The 22,978-nt window shown below is 46.5% G+C and overlaps 1 protein-coding gene across 4 annotated transcripts; it reads left to right on the forward strand.

Annotated features, from left to right (window-relative positions):
* The first annotated feature begins 1,007 nt into the window (after positions 1-1,007).
* glceb (glucuronic acid epimerase b) lies at positions 1,008-21,188 on the forward strand. 4 transcript variants are annotated; one of them, XM_078795672.1, is made up of 6 exons: positions 1,008-1,164; positions 7,748-7,828; positions 8,615-9,129; positions 10,802-11,047; positions 15,670-15,962; positions 16,913-21,188. In XM_078795672.1, exons 3-6 carry the CDS (start codon positions 8,628-8,630, stop codon positions 17,642-17,644), a joined length of 1,773 nt encoding a protein of 590 aa, XP_078651798.1. In that variant the 5' UTR covers positions 1,008-1,164; positions 7,748-7,828; positions 8,615-8,627; the 3' UTR covers positions 17,645-21,188. The 4 variants fall into 4 exon arrangements, with proteins under 4 accessions (XP_078651798.1, XP_057945171.2, XP_078651801.1 ...); XM_058089188.2 differs by lacking the exon at positions 7,748-7,828; XM_078795674.1 differs by lacking the exons at positions 1,008-1,164; positions 7,748-7,828 and adding an exon at positions 7,056-7,166.
* The last annotated feature ends 1,790 nt before the right edge of the window (positions 21,189-22,978 follow it).

Consider the following 22,978-nt stretch of genomic DNA (forward strand, 5'->3'; position numbering starts at 1 on the left):
CTGCAGATTTTGGATCATCATTTGCAAGAAAGTCAGCGTTGCAATTATTCCATGAGATTGGACTCCAGAGCCTTCCTCTGCGATCATCTGGTTTAATCCCGAACAATGAAGAACCTGTCATACATCATACGGATGTGGCCCTGGTAACCAACAGTAGTAGCGGTCGTGGCTCAGCAGCATGTGGTCCAAATCTGATAACATTTCAATAGCTCCGATAACCGATCATTAAAAGCATTTTACAGCCTGCCGTAACTTCCCATGAGCTCACTGGTAAACAATCGCTTTCCCAGGAAGACATTTTGCAAAAAGTGTAAAAAGTTTGCCAAAGACTGAAGTGGCGTCACACGGGCCGCTCGGCGCCCGTGCCTGAATGCAGTGCACCTCGCGGCCATGGCAATAGTAATGATGTGGTAGTGGTTATGTATAGTGTTATCGTTAATTAATTAATTGATACCATATCGGTTTTGAGTAAAAACATTTGGTAGTTTTTTGCAATTGGTATTTGTCTCTGTGAATTCATTCACCTATCCTGCTGCTGCTGCCCAAATTAGGTAACATGGCATTAAACATCCCCCCTTTCCACTTCCCTTTCCGGTCTGAGGTGCTGGCTAGCTCAGGCCGAGCCGAGCACTAGAACCCGGGAACTGGCGTCACTTTAAACGCTTCCAGTCCCAGCCAATGGCAGAGTAGGGCGGGTCATCGTTGCCGCCTTTCTTCGTGATGGTAAGTCAGTAAACGTACTGTAATATCTGTGACCACAAGCAGGGGCATTACGGTACTATGGTGTCACAACAAAAATCACTTATTGAGTGACTCGTAAAAACTTGTGTCGGTGTAAGGAATCGAGTTTCACATCATTATTTATTATTACAACGTCCGTAGAGTGGTCACGTGTTCGTGGATTGTTGACATAGAAATTTAGCATTCTGATTGGTCGACGGGGTTCTCGTTTTGCCTCGCGATATTTGCAAATCCTTGCAGCTCACAGGCAGATCCTCCACGGCTGCCTCTGTGGTCAGTCGCTGTTGTGCCGGAGAGGCGGTACGATCACCCCGTCCTTCAGCGGCTGCTTCCGCCTGCTTTAGTGTGGATCTTCGAAGCTAACCTCCAGACGAACACAGCAAGATTAAGCTCTGCGCCGTTTATCACCTTTAAATGCTGCAGGTAAGGTGGACATCAGTACGTGTTGGGTTTTTTTGGCTTCCTCTAGTTGGAGCACACTTGGATTTAACGACCCCCCTCAAAAAATCATAATCATCATGGAAAATCGCCACTTGTCTTCTCCGAAACAGCATCTTGTTCGTATGGCTTCGCCGTCCTTTGTGTGTAACATGTTGTGGGTGTGTGCCGGTGGAAGTACAGCAGCAGAAGAAGAAGGCAGGAACTTCAAAGCTCCTTCAGCGTCCCTGGGATGCAAAGCCCCGTTAGCTTGAATGCTAACGACACGTCTGCATGGTGATCCACTCTGGTTCACTTGCATCATTCCTTCATTGCTTCTTCTCGTTACCTCGTCGGAGGCTGGCCGTTTGTAGTTTAGACTCCTTGGGGGAACTTGGTGTGTGTTTGCCCCGGCGATGCATGCTAGCTCCACCGGGGTAGCGGTCTCAACTTATCCCCTTTCACTTTGTTCCCAAAATGCACGCTAGCAACATGAGCGAATAAGAAGTGCAATTATACTAACTGTACTCTAAGATTCCTGATATCCACTTCTTTATAGATGTATAAATAAACATACAGTATTCAGGAAGCCTAAGGTCCCCAATAGGTGGCCCGCAGATCACTTCAGGCCCGCCAGACATCTCCAAAATAATGAAACCTCGGGATGCGTGATAATTAACAGGCAGATATGAGGGAAATATGATGCCATACAAATAGATTAGAAATAGCTCAGATAGCCGACCATGTTTTTAAAAGGTGAAAATACCCGTATAGTGCGGGTGACAACATCAAGCGCTCCTTTTTTCTCCTGCTCGTGACGTTAACGACCTGCCGTGACTTCCACCAAGCTCACTTGTAAACAAACATTTCTCACGCTCTACGGTGGGGGTGGGGTGGCGGGGTATTGAACACCTGACACACCAGCGCCATGGGGTTTGAAAAGAGCCTGTGCCCGAATACGGTGCACCTCGCTGGGCCACAGCAGGTGGCTCCTCCCCCTCTCCACGCTGGTTCTCCTGGTGGTGGTGGTTTATTTCACCATATTTCACCAGGACCAACCAACAGGTACACTTGGTCAAATCCTAATTAGGTTCAGCCCTTCTTACCTCCAGGTACACAAACTACACTTATGTCTACATTGAAAACGTGGGTATCATTACCATATATTACCATATTACCATATTACCATATTACCATACCATACCATATATCCATACCATATATATAACAGATATATGTATTTCTTCTTTTATTTATGTTTGTTTCAGATCATCAAACAAATGTAAATATTAATGACAACACAACTACACACAAAATGCAGTTTGGGGGATCATCAAGATGTTTTCTGGCCAAATGGAGATCAGCCTTAATGTTCTTTTTGTCCAGCAATGGTCTTGGTCTTGGCCGTCTTAGTGAAGGTCAGTCTTCATCAGTCCACCATAACAAAGTGAGGCCTGCACTTGTTTGGATGTTGTTGTGGGGCCTTTTGTGACCTGTTGTGCCTGCGCTCTTGGGGTCGTTCTGGTTGGCCGACTGGCAATACACCGACTGCGTGCGGCCATGATGCTTAGAGTGCTGATTCAGGAAGTGGAGTGGAAGTGGAGTATACGCTAATACCAGCTTTTGAAGTGTTCTACAGTGTTCTGTGGTGTTTTGATGTGACAGATTTAAGTAAGTTTTATCAAGTGTAGAAATACTACAGCTCCCAGATGAGGCCCAAGTACGTACCAAAATGTTTCTCTTCTAATTTGGTGGGTGCAGCTTCTATTCAGCTTCTATTCTATTCAGTTGATGGTGTAGCTCCCACAGACGTGCCAGGAAATTCCATGTTTAGTCCCTCCCACTTTTCTCGCCCCGCCACCTCAGCACATTGGGGCTCGCCCCACTATTTGAGAAGCACTGCCTTCAGGACAAGTCCTAACATTTGCTGGTCACATGCCCGTGCATGCTCTGTGCATTCTTGCCAGTACAACAATATATCGTAATATATGCTGTTCTTCTCAAGTTGAGCGTGTACTTGTGGGTGGAGTGTGAGATTGTGCTGGTCTCTGTGCATCGTGATATGCTGAACCGTTTCCTACTCCTTATCCTGGTCGCAAAACGTGAGTTTGTTCCTGCGTATTCAATACCACGTTAAAAATATACATGCACGCCATCTTCTTTTTTTCAAACCGATACCAACTTTCTGCCCCATCGAACACACAAAACAGGAAACACCAGAATCGCTACGATGCCTGGGCTTGCTGTCCTGCCGCCGTGTTGGAAAAGTACAAAAAGTCAGCCAGCGACCTCCGTGGCAGCACAGCGGCCGCTCGGAGCATGTGCCTGAATACAGTGCACCTTGCTGGGCCACAGCAGGTGGCTCCCCCCCTCGATACTTCTACTGATGGGGGGTGTGGGAGTAGTCATGTCATGATATTTGAATGGGGGCAAATCAATCAAATTCTAATTTGTTCCAGTCCTTCTTCCCTCCAGACGCCCAAAGTACATTTCCATCTACTTTAAAATAGGTTGGTAGTCAGACTTGAGTACAAAGTGTAAAGTAGCATGTTGTTCCATGTCGCTAACGACTCAGCGGCTCTTTTATTCATCTGTGTTAGTTTTTGGCACAGCGTTGGATGATTCAAGGCCCCCTGGGAGGGACTAATGTTGTCGAACCGAGTCCTTTGACCCGCACAGTGCAGGCAGCCTTGGACCTCGAAGGCAACACACACGCTGCTTTTGTGTGTGTATTCTGAAGCATTTTGCTCCATACGTCTCCTCCATTTGCTCCAATACGAGCTAGAAACAACTTCATCCACAAGGACGTCGCAAGGTTGGCCCCACTGTGGACAACCAGGAAGTCAGGACTGGTTGTTTTTCCAAGGGCTGTATTTATACTCTGGTTTTGCCGTACAGAACCACAATGATACCCGTGGTGTCCGAGCTTGTACTGCGCATGCAGCCAATCTTGATTTCTCTACTCAGCATTCGTTTTACATAGTATCAATAATTGAAAAGCTACTTTTTAAAAATGTACTCTTTATATTTATATTTAACTGTAGGTTGTGCCTTCTTCCTGGAGGTAAGAAGGACTGGAACAAATTAGGATTGACCAGGTCTACCTGTTGTTTGATCTCGCATCCAAGCAAAGCATTCATTAGTGCCTGCCGAGGTGCTGCAATGACGTCAGCCACCTGCTGGGCTCCTCTGGGTCCCTTTGACGGACAGAGGCAGCATTGCCGCTCCATCCATCCATCCATCCAAACTCGTATTGGAGCACGTTTGTATGTTTCTTGGGTATAACTAAAGTGTTAAATTGCTGTGTGATGAGTTCAGCATTCTTTGTGAGACTGTTTTGTTATGGGGACATGTGTGGCTTATATATTTACAAATCTGTTTTTCCCTCTAAATTTTATGGGTGAAAATTACACAGCGGAATTTACGTTATGTTGTTTACTTTATTGAAAAACTCTTGACATTCCAGTAGCAATATGAAATACTCCAGAGAAAGTCAGTTTTATTGCTTTTGATGTGGTGTACGGGCATTATTATGCCAGATATTATTATTACATTCATGAAATCATAATAATAATAAATTCTTGACAATAATTTGTGGGACAAATATTGTCCTGACAGGTCTACTCACTGTGGTCTTAAGATTGTATCCTTAAGTTCCTGCCAGCCGAGTTCTCATGGACTGGTCTCCTACCACCCGTGTTTGGGATCCGTTCTCCCAACAGTCCATTCTCGCTCGCCGGTGTAGATAATATACGTATTTGCATTTGATGTATTAATAGCTACGCTATGAAGCGCTGGCTTCTTGCGATTGGTCCATCAAGCCCCTTTTTGTTCCTCCGTGACATTCACACTTGATTGGGATGAAATGAATTTCTCCTCCTTCAGCGAAGGGGCGTGTGACCTTGGCCGTGGAGATCTGTCAAGGTTTTATTGGATTTGCAGACGCACTGAAGCAGACCGCGCTGTCATGCTAAAGTGCACCCAATGCTAGTAGCAAGTAGCTAGCTCGCCCCGCAGACCAGCCAAAGTCAGACACTCATGCACCGTCCTATCAGGGATGGACATTTAACCTTCCATGTCTTGGAGTGGGGGGGGGGGTGTATTGATGGTATGTTTCGGACCATCATAACACCATAACCATAACATGATTCTTCTTACCGATAAGTGACATTATTGACAACATCATTTTGAGATCATTACCTCATGAATGTAATGATGACATATGGCGTAATAATGAAGCAGCCAATTTGAAGTCTTTCATAGGGTTGGACCATATGGACCATGTGTATCCCGATAGGACAATATAACATTTCGGTCCTTCGAGTTTATAAAAATGTCAGAGCGTGTCTTCTTGGCATTGAATGAGTTCATTGAGTTTTCAGTCTTCTGCACTCTGTGTGTATGCTAGAGGCCCCGCCTCCACCCACCAGAGACTGTTGGACTGACAAAAGGGCTCAGCCCGTTCATGCCGTTGTTGTATGGAAGAAGACGGTGACCTCTCTCCCTTCCTGTTTGGGAAGAGAGACACGCACCCACACGGGAATCTATTCAATATCATCCACTTCATTGTCATTCATTGGCCAATTAATTAGCGTCCCAGGCTGACTTGTTTTTTCGGAAAGAGCAATCTTGCCTGGCGGGACCCGGTGACACCGCTATAAACAAATGTGCTAAGTGGGGAAATGGAGTTCTCATCAATCTTCCAAAACCACCTCGCTTTCTCCGTCCCCTCACTGTGAAGTCTTGACATTCGCCCGAGTCGACTTGAGCAAGGAAGGAATCACCTCTTGTACCCTTTTTGTTTCCTTGCCTTATATTTTATTCCTTCATATGTTCCTAGACCGAGGCCTACGTGTGTATACCATCAAAGGCTTTTTGCCAGCTTCCTTCTCTCTGCCAAAATCCTCTCTGAACGCCGACAGCACGAGCTGCTTAATATTCCCAACTAGTCGCCGGCCTTTTCACTCAACTAACGGCTTGTGAAGCTGCAGGTCTTGTATTTGGGTGGAAGGCAGCTGGAGGACGGGCGTCCTTTCCCCCAATCTCACCGAGCCGGCGCTCGCACGGTCAACGCTGCTCGACCCAGGGGGGTGTGGCCATACAGGACTTGTACGAGAACCAGATGAGATTTTAACGGAGAACATGTGACCCTATTTAGCATATTTAGTATTAATATGCTAATACGGTCATGGAAATCTTCAAGTTGAGGGTCGTGAGCTGAGGACAGGCCGTTCTGGTGTTCTAACGTTGTCGTGTTCATGGTATGATGTCATAATTCCCAATGATAATTATCATGCATCCCTGCCAGATACGCTAGGTATATATTTAGCTAGCCGTCCCACCTGAGTACAGGTTGCACGGCCATCCCAGCTACTGCAGTAGATTGCTGTGATATGTTTGTTTATGTTGGTGTTCGCATCTTCACTGCCAGTTCCTCACCTCTGCTGCACATTTGACCCTTTGACCCATAGCGTGACGTGGGCTGTCGGCGTCCATCACCATATTCTACAAGAAGATCAGCGTGCCACCTCCCAATTACTACTTCTTTCCTTTCTGGGTTTTAGCTAATTTCCACAGCATTTCAGTCCAGCTCCCGTGTTTCATTCTAAGTGTTGATTGTCACACCTTTTCAAAACGTTTCAGTCTGATTTTCAGAATTCACCCGCAATGTCTGCTGACATTGCATCATCTAGTTGATTGTCGTTATTATTTCTTCCTAACAATCAGGAAAATAATCTCTAAACGTCCATTCAACAATATTTTCCTGTGTATTGCCAGCCTTGAAAAATGTGATGAAAGGTCTGTCAAACGACTCGGAATTCTGCCCCCCCCCCCATCTCCCTTTGATGATGAGTATGCTTAATCTCTCACTCGGGTAATGAGCTGCTTTAATCCTCCAACTGGAGATATACCACGCAGGCGCCGGAAAGCCGCTTACTCCATATCGGCCGTCCTCCAAGCAGGTTATCAGCCATGCAAATCCACGTTGATTTCCCTTCAACCCGTAGGTAAGACTTCCCGGTGTCACACGCAGCCTTTTAGTTGAGGGAGGACCGGAATGTTGGCGCCGATTGATGCCGCTTTCAGGAGCGACATCCGGACCGCTGATGTCGGCTCAGCCACTGTCCTTAACTCATTCAATCCCAGCCATTTTCCACGTCTATGGCGATGTCAACATGGAACCTACCAAATGAAACATGAGACCCCGTCTTTCAGAAAGACCTTTTCTTGTACTTTCGTAATCAGCGGTAGAACATACGTACGTTTCAGGAATATCACTTCCTGACTCGGGAAGAAAGTTTCACTTTGACACAAATATTGGTTGCTGTTGGACTCTGCCTAAGAACCGTTAGTGCAAATGTAGGTGCACTACGTGTGCAAAGCTAAATATAGCCCCACAGGCCCACGTGGGACGGGACTTTAAAGTAGCTCACTGTCTCACGACAAGTAGCGCTGTTGCATCACCAGGACAGGACTGATGACCAGTGGAGTCCCTGCAATGTTTGCCGTGTACTTTATTATTATAAGTATTGTGTCTGTCTTGCAGTGACATCTTCTACTGTTCATTGCTGAGATCTTTTGGTTCCAGGGGGCAGCGGTCTCTATGAAGTGAATTCCAGACTTCCCGGTCCCCAGCCCCCTCCTCCAGCGCCACCGGGAGGACACCAAGGTGTGACTGTGAGACATAATCCCGACCAGGTGGCCTTGATCTGCCCGGGGGCCCTCTCCCGGCCGGGCATAGAGGGAGGGAGGGGTTTCGAGGTGATCTCCAGGGGCAAATAGACTAGATGCTGGAGCCACCTGAACTGGTTCCTCTCCATGAAGGAGCAGTGGTTCTTCTCTGAGCCCCTCCCGGGTGACCGAGCTATTTCATCCGCTAGGATCCGCGATCTCGTTCTTTCGGCCACGACCCAAAGCTCATGACCATTGGTAGATTGGGAGGGTTGGGGTGGGGGGGGGTTAATTGAGAGCTTTGCCTTCTGGCTCAGCTCTCGCTTCATCATGACGGTCTGGTACCGCGACCGCTTTACTGCAGACGCTGCAATGATCCGTCTGTCGTCCTCACCTTCGTGACCTTCCCTCACCCGTGAACAAGACCCCTACATACTTGACCCCCTCCACCTGGGGCAGGTCCTCACCCCCAACCCAATGAGTGCAATCCACCCTCTTCCAACTGGGACTGCTGAGTCTCATCCAGAAGCTTCACCCCGAGATGCAAACCGCCCGGTGAGGCCACCAGGACCATATCGTCCGCAAATAGCAAAGATCCTAAGATCCTAAGATCCCCAAACTGGATCCCCCTAGACGCCATGTCTATGAAAATTGTGAAAAGAATCCGTGACCAAGCACAGCCTCTAATGGGTTCATCTCCATCCAGGAGGCAGCCGCTCCTGTCGGGTATCTGGTGGCCTTCATGGTTGCCAGTGTGACACCAGAGTGTGTGTTTGTCTTTCAGGTGAGCTGGGACCATGCGCTGCCTGGCTGCTCGTGTCAACTATAAGACCCTCATCGTCATCTGCGCCCTTTTCACGCTCATCACGGTGCTGCTGTGGAATCGCTGCTCCACCAACACCTCCCTGCGCTTCGTTCCTCGAGCTGCTTTGGTGGCGCCCAGCCCCAACGGGGGCGACGCCAGCAGTCAGCAACACCCCGCGCAACCTCCAGAACCTCCACCGATTGTGAGCGGAAGCAAGTACGAGGAAATCGACTGCCTGATCAACGATGAGTCCACCGTCAAAGGTCGGCGTGAAGGTGGAGAGATCTTCATGCCCTTCAGCTGGATGGAGAAATACTTTGAGGTGTACGGCAAAGTGGTGCAGTACGACGGCTACGATCGCTTCGAGTTCCAGCATAGTTACTCCAAGGTGTACGCCCAACGGGAGCCCTACCACCCCAACGGCGTCTTCATGTCATTCGAGGGCTACAACGTGGAGGTCCGGGATCGAGTGAAGTGCATCAGCGGAGTGGAAGGTAGGATTTACTTTGGCATCGCGCTCTGACTTTGTATTCGTCAGGGAATTCGGTTGAAAGCTTCGGTTGAAGCAGAGACTTGCGGTGAAAGCAGTCTTGGGAATTGAACACTTGAACCCAGTTCATGCAGAGCGCACGCGAGGTCATATGGGGAGGGGAGTTACTCAGCCCTAAAAACGGAACATAACGAAACAAAACAAAACCCTCGACTCTGACATTCGACAAATACAACATGCATTTAAACAAACATGTTAGCTCAATGCTAATTTGCATCAAAAATCCCATATACATGCTAGCAAATAGCGTTACACTCCTCTTTTCTCCTGCCTGCGATGTTAATGTCCTGTCGTAACGTCCCCTGGGCTCGCAGGTGAACCAACATTCGCTTTCAAGACATTTCACGTGCGGGCTGTACCAAATCTCTGCCATGATGGGGGAAAAAAACATCATGTACAAAAGGTTAGCCAGAGACCTCCATGACGTCTCCGTCCGTGGCTATGTGGCGCGGGTGCCCGAATACAGTGCACCTTGCTGGGCCACGGCAGTTGGCTCCTCCTCCTCTATACGCTGGTTGTCCTGGTCATGTGCTGGTAGTCATGTCAAGATATTGATTAGGACAAATCAATCAAATGCTAATTTGTTCCAGCCGTTCTTACCTCCAGGACGTTCATGTAAAGAGCAGCCATCGATTATCGCTATCGTATTGGTCACGAGAAGCTGCAAATGATCAGCATGGATATCACAGGCTGGAGAACAAGTGTTTGATTTGCTCATCTGCAGATGGTGTACCCTTTAAAGCGACCTTTAAATGGTCGGTTATACGAGCGGATTCATCGGCATGGCGTCATAATTCCCTCCCATCCGCCTGATAACCGTGGTTCACCCTGCGGTGTTTTTCAGCCGAAGGCTTCTTTTAAACACGTTGGAGTGCTGGTGCAAACATTCGGAGACACGAGGAGACGGCAAAGTGAAGGCCGACTGTAATCTGATCTAATCTGGACCACTTGTCTCCTTTCATAGGAGACAAAAATAGCTCAGCCAGGAGAAAATAAAATCTCATTAACTGATAACTGACGTCAGGAAAAAGACCACAGCCCAGACGTTGGCGGCTGTTAACGATGTTATACCCCGATACTTTATTATTAATATATATTATTATACTTTATTATTTCCCCAATGAAAGTAAAACCTTCATTGCGCTTTAAAACAGCGCCACTGTTGGATTGCGAGTGCTCACCTCCTTAAGTTCTTTCACCGGGCAACAAAGTCTCGTGCCACCATGCTAGCTTAGCCAGATTTGGTATCCACATCGTAAAATTAAAAGGTGTGTCTCCCGCCCATCAAACCAGTGGCGCACCCTACTGGTGTGTGTTTGTCTTGCTTTGACATTGCACAGCTTCCGGGTCAGGAAAGCATTGCTGTGTCCGACTAATACACAAACACATCATCTACACAACGTTCATGAGCGGGCATCGACTACCCTGAAGCGCACTTGGATTGTGGGAGAAAACATCTTTAGCGTTGTTAAGACGTGCGGAAGAGTCAACAGAACCGATCAACCATCACAACTCTGCACCAAGTCCTGCAGTTGGAGTCAAGAAGCGTCCACTTTCTCTTTTGTTTGAACACCTGAAGACCTTTGGTGCACAAACTGTGGCATTTGTCCTCCCAGGTGTTCCTCTGTCCACGCAGTGGGGCCCTCAGGGCTACTTCTACGCCATCCAGATTGCCCAGTACGGCTTGAGCCATTACAGCAAAAACCTGACGGAGCGCCCCCCCCACCTGGTTGTCTATGACGCAGCGGAGGAGAGAGATGGCAGGAGCGGCTCTGCGGCTTGGACTGTACCAAAGGGCGCCAGTCTCGGCCGCGTGTACGACAAGAGCCGAGCTTCCTCGGTGCGCCAGTTCAGCGCTCCAGGTACGTAAGCGTTTGGAGGACGAAACCATAGCGGCACCATTGCCTCAGCTCTAGACAGACTATATCTGCTTGCCGCAGGTTGCTTACCTTAGAGGACACACCAACCCTAGACTGACGCCAGCAGGAACCAGTTAAAGCAGACACATAGCCACACACCGCTGCTACTTCCTGGTGGGAGGCTTCTTCCTCCGACGGACTGAAGCAAACTTCGCCCTGCACGCTAAAAACTAACACATGTTTGGACTTGATCCCTTCCCAGATAAAAGGGGATAATCTCATTCACACTGAAAATCAATTCATAACAATAAAAAAGGGGCGCTTGATTTGCTCACCCGTACGGCCCGGGTAATCTCAAATAAATAATGTTTTAATAATTCCCTTATATTGGTCCAGTAATTGTCGTGCACCCCTAATTTGAAGTAAAACGCCATGCATGGAATACTCAAATAGTCTATGAACTCTTTCAATCCCAGCCATTTTGTAAAAGACAACCCCTTCAGTAGCGGCCATTTTACACCATTTTGACTGATCTTTCAGGGCACACAGAATATCGTGTTTTATGGTTATGTAAACATGGAACCTACCAAAATGGGGATGGGGCGTTGGGGCTTCGAAAAATGTATACATACATCGCTGCTATGAATGATTACTGCATTTTCCGGACTACGAGTCGCACGTTTTTTCGTAGGTTGGCTGTTCCTGCGACTTATACTCCAGAGCGACTTATAAATGAAAAACTGGTTATGTTCCATAAACACTGGACACCTTTTCTGTTCGTTTATTTTTGGTGTAGCTGAATAAGCATTGTGTTAGCATATCTTACACCTATTCAGCCTGTTCTCTATTCTTTTATTGTTAGAACTTGCCTTCCAAGAGGACGGAATGTCTGTTTTGGTCAAGTAGTTGGGAAAATAAATTACACGCAGAAAATGCCACTTATACTCCACTGCGACCTATGTATGTTTTTTTCTACCCAAGTATGCGTTTTTGGGCTTGTACTCCGGAGTGACTTATAGTCCAGAAAATAGGGTAATTGTTGCAGCTGCAATGATACGCATGCGTTTACTGGAATATAGATGGCCTGTCTTATGTCATGAAAGTTGAGATGAAGACATGCGGTGGACATGGTTTGTAAAGGAATGTTCCATGGACTGAATATTGAAGCTACGGTGGGGGGGGGGAATATCAGCCAGCCAAGCACACGGTGACTTGTCATTGTCATGGTGAACGCCTGCTGTTTTTCTCTCTTTGTCCTCCATTGAGCTGCCGTCCACTGGAAGTTTCCTTTCCTCCTCCTCATTCTTCCCTTTCAGCCTCTCATCATCAACAATTTCTTTTCATTTCCTGCCTTCCACACCCCCCCCCCACCCCCGCTTCTTGCTCACCTTGCTTTCCACCTCAACTCCCAATCATCACACTCTTACCTTGGCATTTTCATCATTACTCAGTCTTTTCTCAGCACCTTTTATTCTCCATTCATCTCTGGTGTCGCACATTTCAATCTCTTACGTTTCCACCCACTCGCCACGCCGTCTTGTCTCTCTGAGTATTGCAATCACGCTCGCTCCACCTGTTTATACTCCATATTCCCTTCCCTCGTCAGGAAAGACATCTATACGTTCTCTTTCATTCTCCCCCCACCCTCCGTTTCCTCCTCCTCCTCTTCTCACGGCGTCATTTTTCCTCCTTACTGTATCTGGGGCGCCGGCGTGGAGCAGCATCTCCAGTCCTCTGACAAGCAGATCAATTGTCTGTCCCCTGATAATAACCAATATTTACCATCTGCACTTTCCTGCACCAACACCGCCCATGAAGAACCACATCAGGTTGGATCCACTGCACTGCTACTCTTTTCTAAAACAAAATACAAATACAAACAATAAGCAATTCTGCCAATTATTGGCTTTACTCTGAGGATTGAATGTAAAATGACAGTCCTTGACAACCCCTCTTCCTTTTTGCAAATAAGCTAAAATGATGCAGCTGTTGCCCTGGCTTTCAAAAGCTGGTATTTAGTATTTTTAAGGATTTTATCCAATTATCTAAAAGATTTCATTAAAATATTAAGTGTAAAAACAATTCAAGTAGGGACGCGCAATATGTACATTTTGATGGGCATGCCCCGTGTTGCGAACCTCTGGTAGCTAAATGAGCTGAAATGCTAACATGTTAGCAGTTAGCATGCTAGAACCTAGCAAGATAGTAGGTATGAAATGTGTCCCTCCGTCGTGAAATGTAAGAATATGCATATAGACATGAGTAAATTGAGTACATGCTAACAGCATGCTGACACCGAGCAAGATGGCACTATATACCAAAATTACCAAGACAGTGTCGCCATACCATACCATGACACGATTTAGAGTACATTAGCTAAAATGCTAACAGTTAGCATGCTAGCACCTAGCAAGATCACACTCTGTACTGAAAGTGCCCTGGCAGTTCTATTGCATCCCAACATCATGCCATACATGTATTTGCATGCAGACATTTGCTAAACTACCACCATGCTAGCACCTAGCAAGATAGCACTATGTATCGAAATTGCCAAGGCAGCGCTATACTGTCCCATATGACGTCCTATGTCATAGCTATATTGACATGTGGAAATTGGCTAAGATGCTAACAGTTAGCATGCTAACACTTGACAAGATAGCACTATGTACCGAAAGTGCCAAAGCAGCTCTATAGCATCCCTACATCATGCCATGCATGTATTGGGATGTAGACGTGAGTCAATTAGCTAAATTACTAAGATGCTAACAGTTAGCATGCTAACCCCACTCCATTGTATCCTAGTGGCACCACAAAAGAGCCAAACCGTTCCTGTCTGGACCAGCAAAGACACTGGACTAGAGCTGTCCTATCAAGTCTGAGTCGTGTTTGTCCTACCTAGTCTTTAAGCATGAACTGATGGAAGCTAACAACCCGACCCCTCCAATTGAGTCCGTGGTGAGAGCGCTAGGATGCCAGACTACTTCTACTGTTCCCAAGATCTGCTACCTAGCTCATTATTTTTCAAATACTATGCTAATTTAGTGCTTTTACCACACGGGATGTGTCAGGCTCACACGCACGCTGACAAGCTACTCCCGGGACAACACGGCAGCCTGCCGCTGCACAGCCAGCGTAATTAAGAAGAGCAGGAGGGAATGAAAGAGCGGGATCGTTCCCAGCGAGACAGCGGCACCAAAGTTGCTGAGGCAAAGTTTCTTTTTGCAGCCGGGATGTCTGCCCTGAAACACGACGGGATGCGGTCTGCTCCAGTCGCCTTTTGTCAGTTGACGTCAAGCCCTGAAGCGGCGGCAGCAACTGTCCCATTTGGCCTCGTTACTCTGCACAGCTGAAGCACTCCCAAATACTTCACACATCAAGGCCCCTTCTAAGCTGGCCACACCAAAAGGCTGCAGGACTTGGAAAGCAGAGATGAGTAATGGAATGACGCCGCGCACAAGAGCCCTCGAGGCCGGCCAGACAGCGGACGGAGTGAAAATGAGGCGACCGGGGGTGTGTGGGGGGGGGCACACGTGACACCAGCCAAGAAGAGACCCAAAGGACGTCACCAGGACAAGAAGGAAGGAAAGAGACAGACTGGAAGACGACAGCTCTTTTAATGCACTCATAAATCCATTACTTAAGGCGATGCGGAGCCTAAGTGGATTTGTACTGTGGCCCCGTGATTACGCTGCCATCAATAAAGGATGGCTGGGGAACATAGACCACATTTTACCTCTTCTGCTCGCCGCTTGAGTACGGCTCGTTACAAGGTGACAGGGAGACCATGCACGCCTGCTTCACATCCTACCCAACATGCAGACCTAGGGCCGGCGCTGGTTCATGCATGCTCACGCACCATGCAACAATATCACACTTTATGGCATCATAATTACAGCTCTGAAATGTCTTACTTGGACATATCTTCATTGAAAGGAAGAGAAAATATAATAGAACATGGCGGGACTGTAACATATTTAAAAGGAATAACTGAATTATTCCTAAATAGGCTCCCGATAATAATTGCATGGATATGAGGGAATTTTGAAGTCGTAACATTAAATCTGATAACATGAAAAATATGCTCCCAAAAAAGAAACCTGAAATACCCAAAAGGTTTGCCACAGACCTCCATGACGTCTCCGCCCGTGGCTACGTGGAGCGTGTGCCCGAATACAGTGCACCTTGCTGGGCTACAGCAGGTGGCTCCTCCCCCTCTATCCTCTGGTTCTCCTGCTGGTAGTGATGAGTGATGAGTGATCAGTCATGGTAGTTGATGAGGAAATATAGATATTAGGTACACTTGGTCATATATTGTGCATCTCTATTCAACCTTAACTTAGGTTGGTGTCACTCCGCTTTCAGGCCACGCCTTCCCTGTCGACAACGTGTACGTTGTGTCGTGAAAAGGGTGCTGTTGTCTGAAGTCCAGGCTGACGGAATAGTCGTGACCTCTGAGGAGTTGGCAACCATCCAATGGCCTGACAATACCGTGACCTGGCTGAATGCTAATATTCATACGCTTAATATCATAAATATGATGAGAATGCTCTCTTTTTGTGTTCCAGCTTCTCACCGTGTATTTTTAACATGCTGCTTCTGACCACTTCCACACTACCTCCCCACAGAGTCGTCTGAGGGCGTGTCACTCTCGCTCGACAACACCAAAGACTTCATACTCAGCTTGGACATCAAGTTCACCTCCAACGGCAGCTTGACGGTCATCCTCGACACCACAGAGAAAGGCCCGCCCTTCGCCATCCGCTACGTCACCAGCACTCAGCTCATCGCCTTCAAAGATCGAGAAATCACCTACGGCGTTGGGCCGCGGACCGCCTGGAGCACCCTGACACGAGACCTGCTCACAGACCTCAGGAAAGGCGTTGGTTTGTCCAACACCAAGGCTGTGAAAGCCACCAAGGTTGGGATGATGATGACGCCGCTAATCTTCTTTCAATCTCTTCCTTTCATATTCATACCTTTCTATTGCTCTTTCTACCCACTCATATTCATACCTTTCTATTGCTCTTTCTACCCACTCATATTCATATTCATACCTTTCTATTGCTCTTTCTACCCACTCATATTCATACCTTTCTATTGCTCTTTCTATCCACTCATATTCATATTCATACCTTTCTATTGCTCTTTCTACCCACTCATATTCATACCTTTCTATTGCTCTTTCTACCCACTCATATTCATACCTTTCTATTGCTCTTTCTACCCACTCATATTCATATTCATACCTTTCTATTGCTCTTTCTACCCACTCATATTCATATTCATACCTTTTTATTGCTCTTTCTACCCACTCATATTCATACCTTTCTATTGCTCTTTCTACCCACTCATATTCATATTCATACCTTTTTATTGCTCTTTCTACCCACTCATATTCATACCTTTCTATTGCTCTTTCTACCCACTCATATTCATACCTTTCTATTGCTCTTTCTACCCACTCATATTCATATTCATACCTTTCTATTGCTCTTTCTACCCACTCATATTCATATTCATACCTTTCTATTGCTCTTTCTACCCATTCATATTCATAAATGTGGGAGCGTTAGCATTTCCCTCCAAAGCTTGTGGTAGGTCATGTACCGGCGGGTCATGTACCGGCGGGTCATGTACCGGCTGCCTTTATGCAGGGCTTCCTCTTCCTGTCTTACAATACACTTCTGCCCTCTAGTGGCCATTTTGATTTAAAAGTAGCTCTCAAGCCTAATCCACTGGTGAGGAGTTGCAACATCACCTCCTACATAAGATGTTTAAATAAGCTGTTGTGTTTCTAGAAACGAAGGAGTTAACATGGTTCCTATGACGCACCTACGTGCACACCTTGTCCCAATCTTTGTCCCTCAGATCATGCCCAGGCGAGTGGTGCGCGTGGTCCTCCAGGGGCGGGGCTTTGTGGACAACATCACCATCTCCACCACCGCCCACATGGCCGCCTTCTTCGCGGCCAGCGACTGGCTGCGGCGCAACCAGGACGAAAGGGGCGGGTGGCCCATCATGGTCACGCGGAAGCTGGGGGAGGGCTTCCGGCCGCTGGAACCCGGCTGGTACTCGGCCATGGCCCAAGGCCAGGCCATGTCCACCCTGGTGCGAGCCTACCTCCTCACCAAGGACCAGGCTTACCTCAACACGGCGCTGAAGGCGGTGGGACCCTACAAGGTTCCTTCGGCGCAGCACGGGGTCAAAGCCGTGTTCCTCAACAAATACGACTGGTACGAAGAGTATCCCACCTCGCCCGGTTCCTTTGTCCTCAACGGGTTCATCTACTCCCTGCTGGGACTCTACGACTTGAGCGAGACCGCCGGCGAGAAGCTCGGCAGGGAGGCGGGGCAGCTGTTCAGCCGCGGCATGGAGTCGCTGAAGGCCATGCTGCCGCTCTTCGACACCGGCTCGGGGAGCATCTATGACCTCCGCCACTTCATGCTGGGCGCCGCCCCCAACCTGGCCCGCTGGGACTACCACACCACCCACATCAACCAGCTCCAGCTGCTGGCCTCCATCGACGGCGCTCCCATCTTCAGGGACGTGGTGAGGCGCTGGAAAAGCTACTTGAAAGGGAGCCGCGCTAAGCACAACTAGACCGGCTGGACTAGACTGAGACTAGACCACCTAGACTGGCTGGACTGGACCGGAGCGTCAAGACGCTGACTGGATGCTCGTCCGAACCGGAACAGGAAGCTTTTATTGCGTGCCGGTCCCAAGTAGCTTTCTCGAACTCGAGGTCCGGTGTTGCAGGCGGGGTCGTCTCCGCAGAACTGTTGGTAGCGCGCTTGCTTCTCCAAATAGTCTTTGGAATTATGGAATTATGGAATTATGCACAGGCCGGGTTTGAACATGCAACGCTTCTGCGTCCCCAGGAATGACCCCCACTGTCCGGGTTGCATTCGCCACAACAGTCCTGTAAATATGACAGTGAACGCATCACAATCTCATACGTTCTTTCAATGATAGCTTAGCACCTTAGTTAGCGCTATGCTAACACCAACAGACAAGCTACAAAGTGTAGACTTAGTAACGCGGATGGCCGCCTCTCTGCACATCCCTAATATCAGGGTTCCACGCAAGTGTGGAATTTGATGCCGTTACCACCTTCCTGTTTTCCGAAAGATAAAATTATGAATTTTTTGATATTTTATTCATTATTCATCTCCAAGAGAAATTCACCTTTCCAGTCCAGGCCGGTGTGTAGTATATGTCCCCCCCCCCCCACACCAGGGATTATCCGCTTAGTCTTTCATGCAGCAGGACAGTGATAGTAATCTGCCACTGACACTGAATCAGCATCTCCTAGTTTGAGTCCATGGTTCTCCCCCTAGTGTGGGGTGCCATCTCCGGGTCGGGGACGAGGAGTTGAAGTACCTTTTGGATCAGGTTCACGGGGGAGGGCAGGATGGAACGCGAGATCACGCCGTCTGCATCGGTCCGTTAGGCAACGCTCTCAATTTAGCGGTGGAGCTACGTTCCTACCCTCACCTTTGGTCCGAGCTTTGGGGATTGACCGGACGGATGAGATTCAACCAACCAACCAATCAACCAACCAATCAATCAACCAACCAACCAACCAACCAATCAACCAACCAACCAACCAACCAACCAGAATCATCTTATTAGTCCAATCATCTGAAGCTGCTTGTTTTGACGGACCAAGTCATGGGTTGGTCCTGAAGAACCAAATGAATATGAAGCAACACAAACAGTTGTTGGTTTGGTTGGCAACATATCATAACATATCATAACATGTCCATCATCCAAGTCAAAGCTGATGCGTGTGAATATCTTGTTTTACGGAAAACCCAAACTAGCTGCGCCACATTCCCAATCACTAAATATTCGCCTTTGAGAGGCTGGAATGAGAAGATGTTCACCTTTTCAAATCAAATCACGTTTCCAAGTTCTTAGTTCCGTTTGTTAGTTTTTAGTGGACTCATGTGGATTGGTACGGTTCTTGTTCAGTAATAACCAAATTCCCAGTGATCCCATGGTCCAAGCGCCAATGGAAGACATCCGTAAAGGCTTGGAAGACCCAGGCCAGTCTGGAGGGATTCCCGCCTCTTCTCCGAGATCTCCTTGTAACAGTGCACAGAATCCACGACCCCGCCTGGCGTTGCTTAGCATCCAATCATCTTTATCCATAACAACGGTGGTGACAGTATGGCGGCCATTGCTGGGGGGCGTGTCTCCTCTCTTAGCTTTTTGTGAGGTTCATTTTCACTTCCACGGTGATGGCTTTCCTTTTCTTTGGCGCACTCGGGAGGCGTAGCTTAGGCCGTGTGCTGGAAGGAATCCCTGCTGAGTAGAATTACTCCTTTCACTGACGGGGGCGGGTGAGTAAACGCGGAATGTCGTACAGGAAGAGCGCCATACAGCGATGATGCAATGGTGGACATGTTGGCGATACGTCCTCGTATGAAGACAAACAGCTGGGGTTATTTTAGGGTGTGTAAGGGAACACCACACACCTGAGAGTATTTATACTCTAAACACAGTATAAAGAGAGTATTTGTACTTCTATGGTTTACTTTGAAACAGATAAATAGATAAACCTCTGCTAAAATGCTAGTACAGTACTTGAATCATATGTTAGTACTGCTAGACCTGCTCTACTTTATACTTTACTATCATCACTGTAGCTACACAGGAAGTTGAGTTCTTTCAACCAAAGTCTCTCGTGAAATACTCTTTATATTTTTGTGCAGATTCAGCATTTTATGAGTGAGGCGACACCATGTGACTTTGCCTTTTCAAGGAAGAGTGCACCTTGCCCTTGAGCCACGGGCCTTGTGTGAGATTTGAACCACGCCTTTCTCTTTTCGGCCTGTTGGAAAGATGGAAGAACCGACGCAGAGGCAGCTGCCGGATGCTGGTGATGGGACGACCTCATTCCGCCTGGAACGCCTTCCAAGGTCGAGAAGGACTTGCTATCGTGCTCCGTGTTAGCATGCTAGCATTTAGCATTGCGGCATTGTTAGCCATTTTCATTAGCAGACACTTGTTTGAACACTTAGCACTATTATGCTAGGGGTTGCATGCTAACATTAGCATGTTAACATTGTTACCATTAGCATAGTAGCATTTTTAGCCGTTTTGTTAAGTGGACACTTACATGAACACTTAGTGCTATTAGGATGTTAGCATTACTAGCATGCTAACATTAGCATAGTAGCATTTTTAGCCGTTTTGTTAAGTGGACACTTACATGAACACTTAGTGCTATTAGGATGTTAGCATTACTAACATGCTAACATTAGCATAGTGGCGTTTTTTGCCATTTTCATAACTAACCATTTATATATGGTAGGCGTTGCATGCTAATGTTAGCGCTGCATTGTGTTAGCATGACTGTAGCTTGGTTAATCGTACCCGTGGAGCCTCGGTGCCGCCTTTTTCAGACTTTTTTCCACAAGGTGTGTCCCATTCCTGCCGGTTGTCTAAATTTAGAAGAGACGGAAAAGAGAAGGACGTGTTTTCATATCTCACAGAAGGATTGTGGTTGATGGTTGAATCCCCCCCCCCCCCCCCCCCCAAGGTGCACGTTTCCTTTAGCTCCTAATGGTCGTGTAGATGTTAGATGTTAGAAATAAGATATGCGAGGTCAGAGGTCAAGCGAGGTGTGCAAGCAGAGATTAGCATTTACTGGTGCGGCTGCAATATTTGACATCCATTCATTTTATTTTCTACTTTCATTACAAAGTGTGTGTGTGTGTGCACGTGTGTGTGTGTGTGTGGCACCCAGGGGTTTGCAGAAGAACTGAATGTTTCTGCCATTTAGACAAAAGCACAAGTTCCATGGAAGCTGGGACGAGGTGATCATGTGACTGTAGTGATGTTGGAATGACGTGTGCCGCCGTTCTTCACTCTCGATGACTGAACTTTCCTTTTCTCTCGTTGTCCTGCTCGTCTTCTGTCTTCTGCCTGCTGGCGCCCGGGCCACGTGCTCCAAAGTCATTTATGCAATAAAAGGTTGACTTTGGTGGGCTGCCGCAGCAGAGAGACGCTCGTGCTCGTACCAAGTTTCCAGTGGAAGCACAAAGTGCAAATGTCCCTTTTTTTAAATAAAGCCTTTCTACACACAAAGTACATTTTTCAACATGTACAAAGAAATAAAAGCATTTTCCTAAGCTTTTCCCGGCTCAAATATTTATAAATATTATTATAAATCTTATTTACACTTTCCTATCTCATAGTTCAACCTTTTCTCATCATGACTTCATCACAAACATCATGATGTTTTTTTTAAATCTCATTTCGATTTCCCTATCAGATTTTTTTTCCCTGTTTTTATCTCATAATTATGACTTTTAATCTCGGATTTTTTACTTTCCTATCTCATGACTTTTTAATCTCAGAATTTTGTCTTCTCATAATTTCAACTCTATCTCGTAGTTAGGAAAGTCAAAATTCAACAAAATCCTATATCATAATTCAGACTTTTTTCTCATCATTTAGCTTTTTGATCTTATAACTCCAATTTATCTCATATTCTTTTTTATTGCCTTCTGGCGTTTATGCACCAGAGCCATCATTTGTGGAGCAAAGCAACACGCTCGTCCCTCCCCGGCGTTTCTTCAGCTCTAATGATAAAATATCGTCCCTCCTGGTGGGGGAGTGGCCTCCCAGTCTTGTAATAATCCTGTCATAAAACCCATCATGGCTCCTGTGTGGGCCTTCCTGTCCTGTTCCCACACAGCGTTTATGGCGTCCATAAATTCAACCACTTGATGAAATGAACGCTGTTGAAGCCAAGCTTATTGCGTATTGCATATTGCATATTGCATATTGCATATTGCGTTGCTACGCTCGCATGGAGCCTTCTCAGTCAAAGGCTTTGTGTACTGTCATGTCGTGCTAACTGTTTATATATGTCTACCCATGCAAATAGCTACAAATGCTACTATGCTAATATTAGCATCCTTTTAATTCTAACGTTAGCATGCTAACACCTAGCCTGATACCTGATATGAGTATGTGCTTATAAATGTCTGCCCATGAAAATGGCAAAAATGCAACTATGCCAATATTAGCATGATAGCAATGCTAACATTTTAACATTAGCATGCTAACACCTAACATGATAATGGTAGCTGTTTATATATGTGTCTGCCCATGAAAAAAGCAAAAACTGCAATTATGCTATTAAGTTAGCATGCTTATGCTAACATGTCAAGACCTAGCATGACAGTGGTAGTTATTTTTAATATATATGTCGACTCAAGGAAATAGCAAATAATGCAAGTATGTTAATGCTAGCATGCAAGCATTGCTAACACCTAGCAGGCTAACATTAATGTGCTAGCGAATCTAACATGCTAGGTGTTAGCATGCTAACATTTATTTTAACATGCTGCCTTTATTTTTTTTTTTAAATTCCAACTATTTCTACTTTCTTCTCGTAAAATTTGACTTACGACTGCGTTCCCTTGCTATCGTATCACAGCTTTTTTCTGCAACTTATTTTATCCAAAAATAGCAACTTTATTGTTTGTTTGTTTCTCATCATATGAAAAAGTTCAAAACGCGTCTTTTTTCCTTTAAGATTTCAACTTGATGCGACTAAAATGATTTGTTCATTCAATAAAAATAATATGGTACTTGAACGCACCACTATGGGTGCTAACTTTGTTCCACGCTGCATAGACATTCTATACTACTTTACTGTACTATGATATTTTACTTTTCTTTCGCCTCATATTTGGTCCCAAATATACTAAATATAACCTTATACAAAGCGGGGATGCATAAAGGTAAGATTTGCTAACATTATTGTGTGAATTCATGCTAGCACATTGCTTGTGACAAAACAACGATAACAAAGACCGGGCTGGTACTGGTGGATGGTGGCTCTGTATTCATTGAGTACTTTTAATAATTTTAGTAATTTAGTAATTTGACGTTGTTGCTGTATTAGTTTTACAC

The sequence above is a fragment of the Doryrhamphus excisus genome, linkage group LG13 (assembly GCF_037039965.1).
Source record: "Doryrhamphus excisus strain RoL-2023G ecotype Guam linkage group LG13, RoL_Dexc_Guam_v1.1, whole genome shotgun sequence".
Classification (NCBI taxonomy): domain Eukaryota; kingdom Metazoa; phylum Chordata; class Actinopteri; order Syngnathiformes; family Syngnathidae; genus Doryrhamphus; species Doryrhamphus excisus.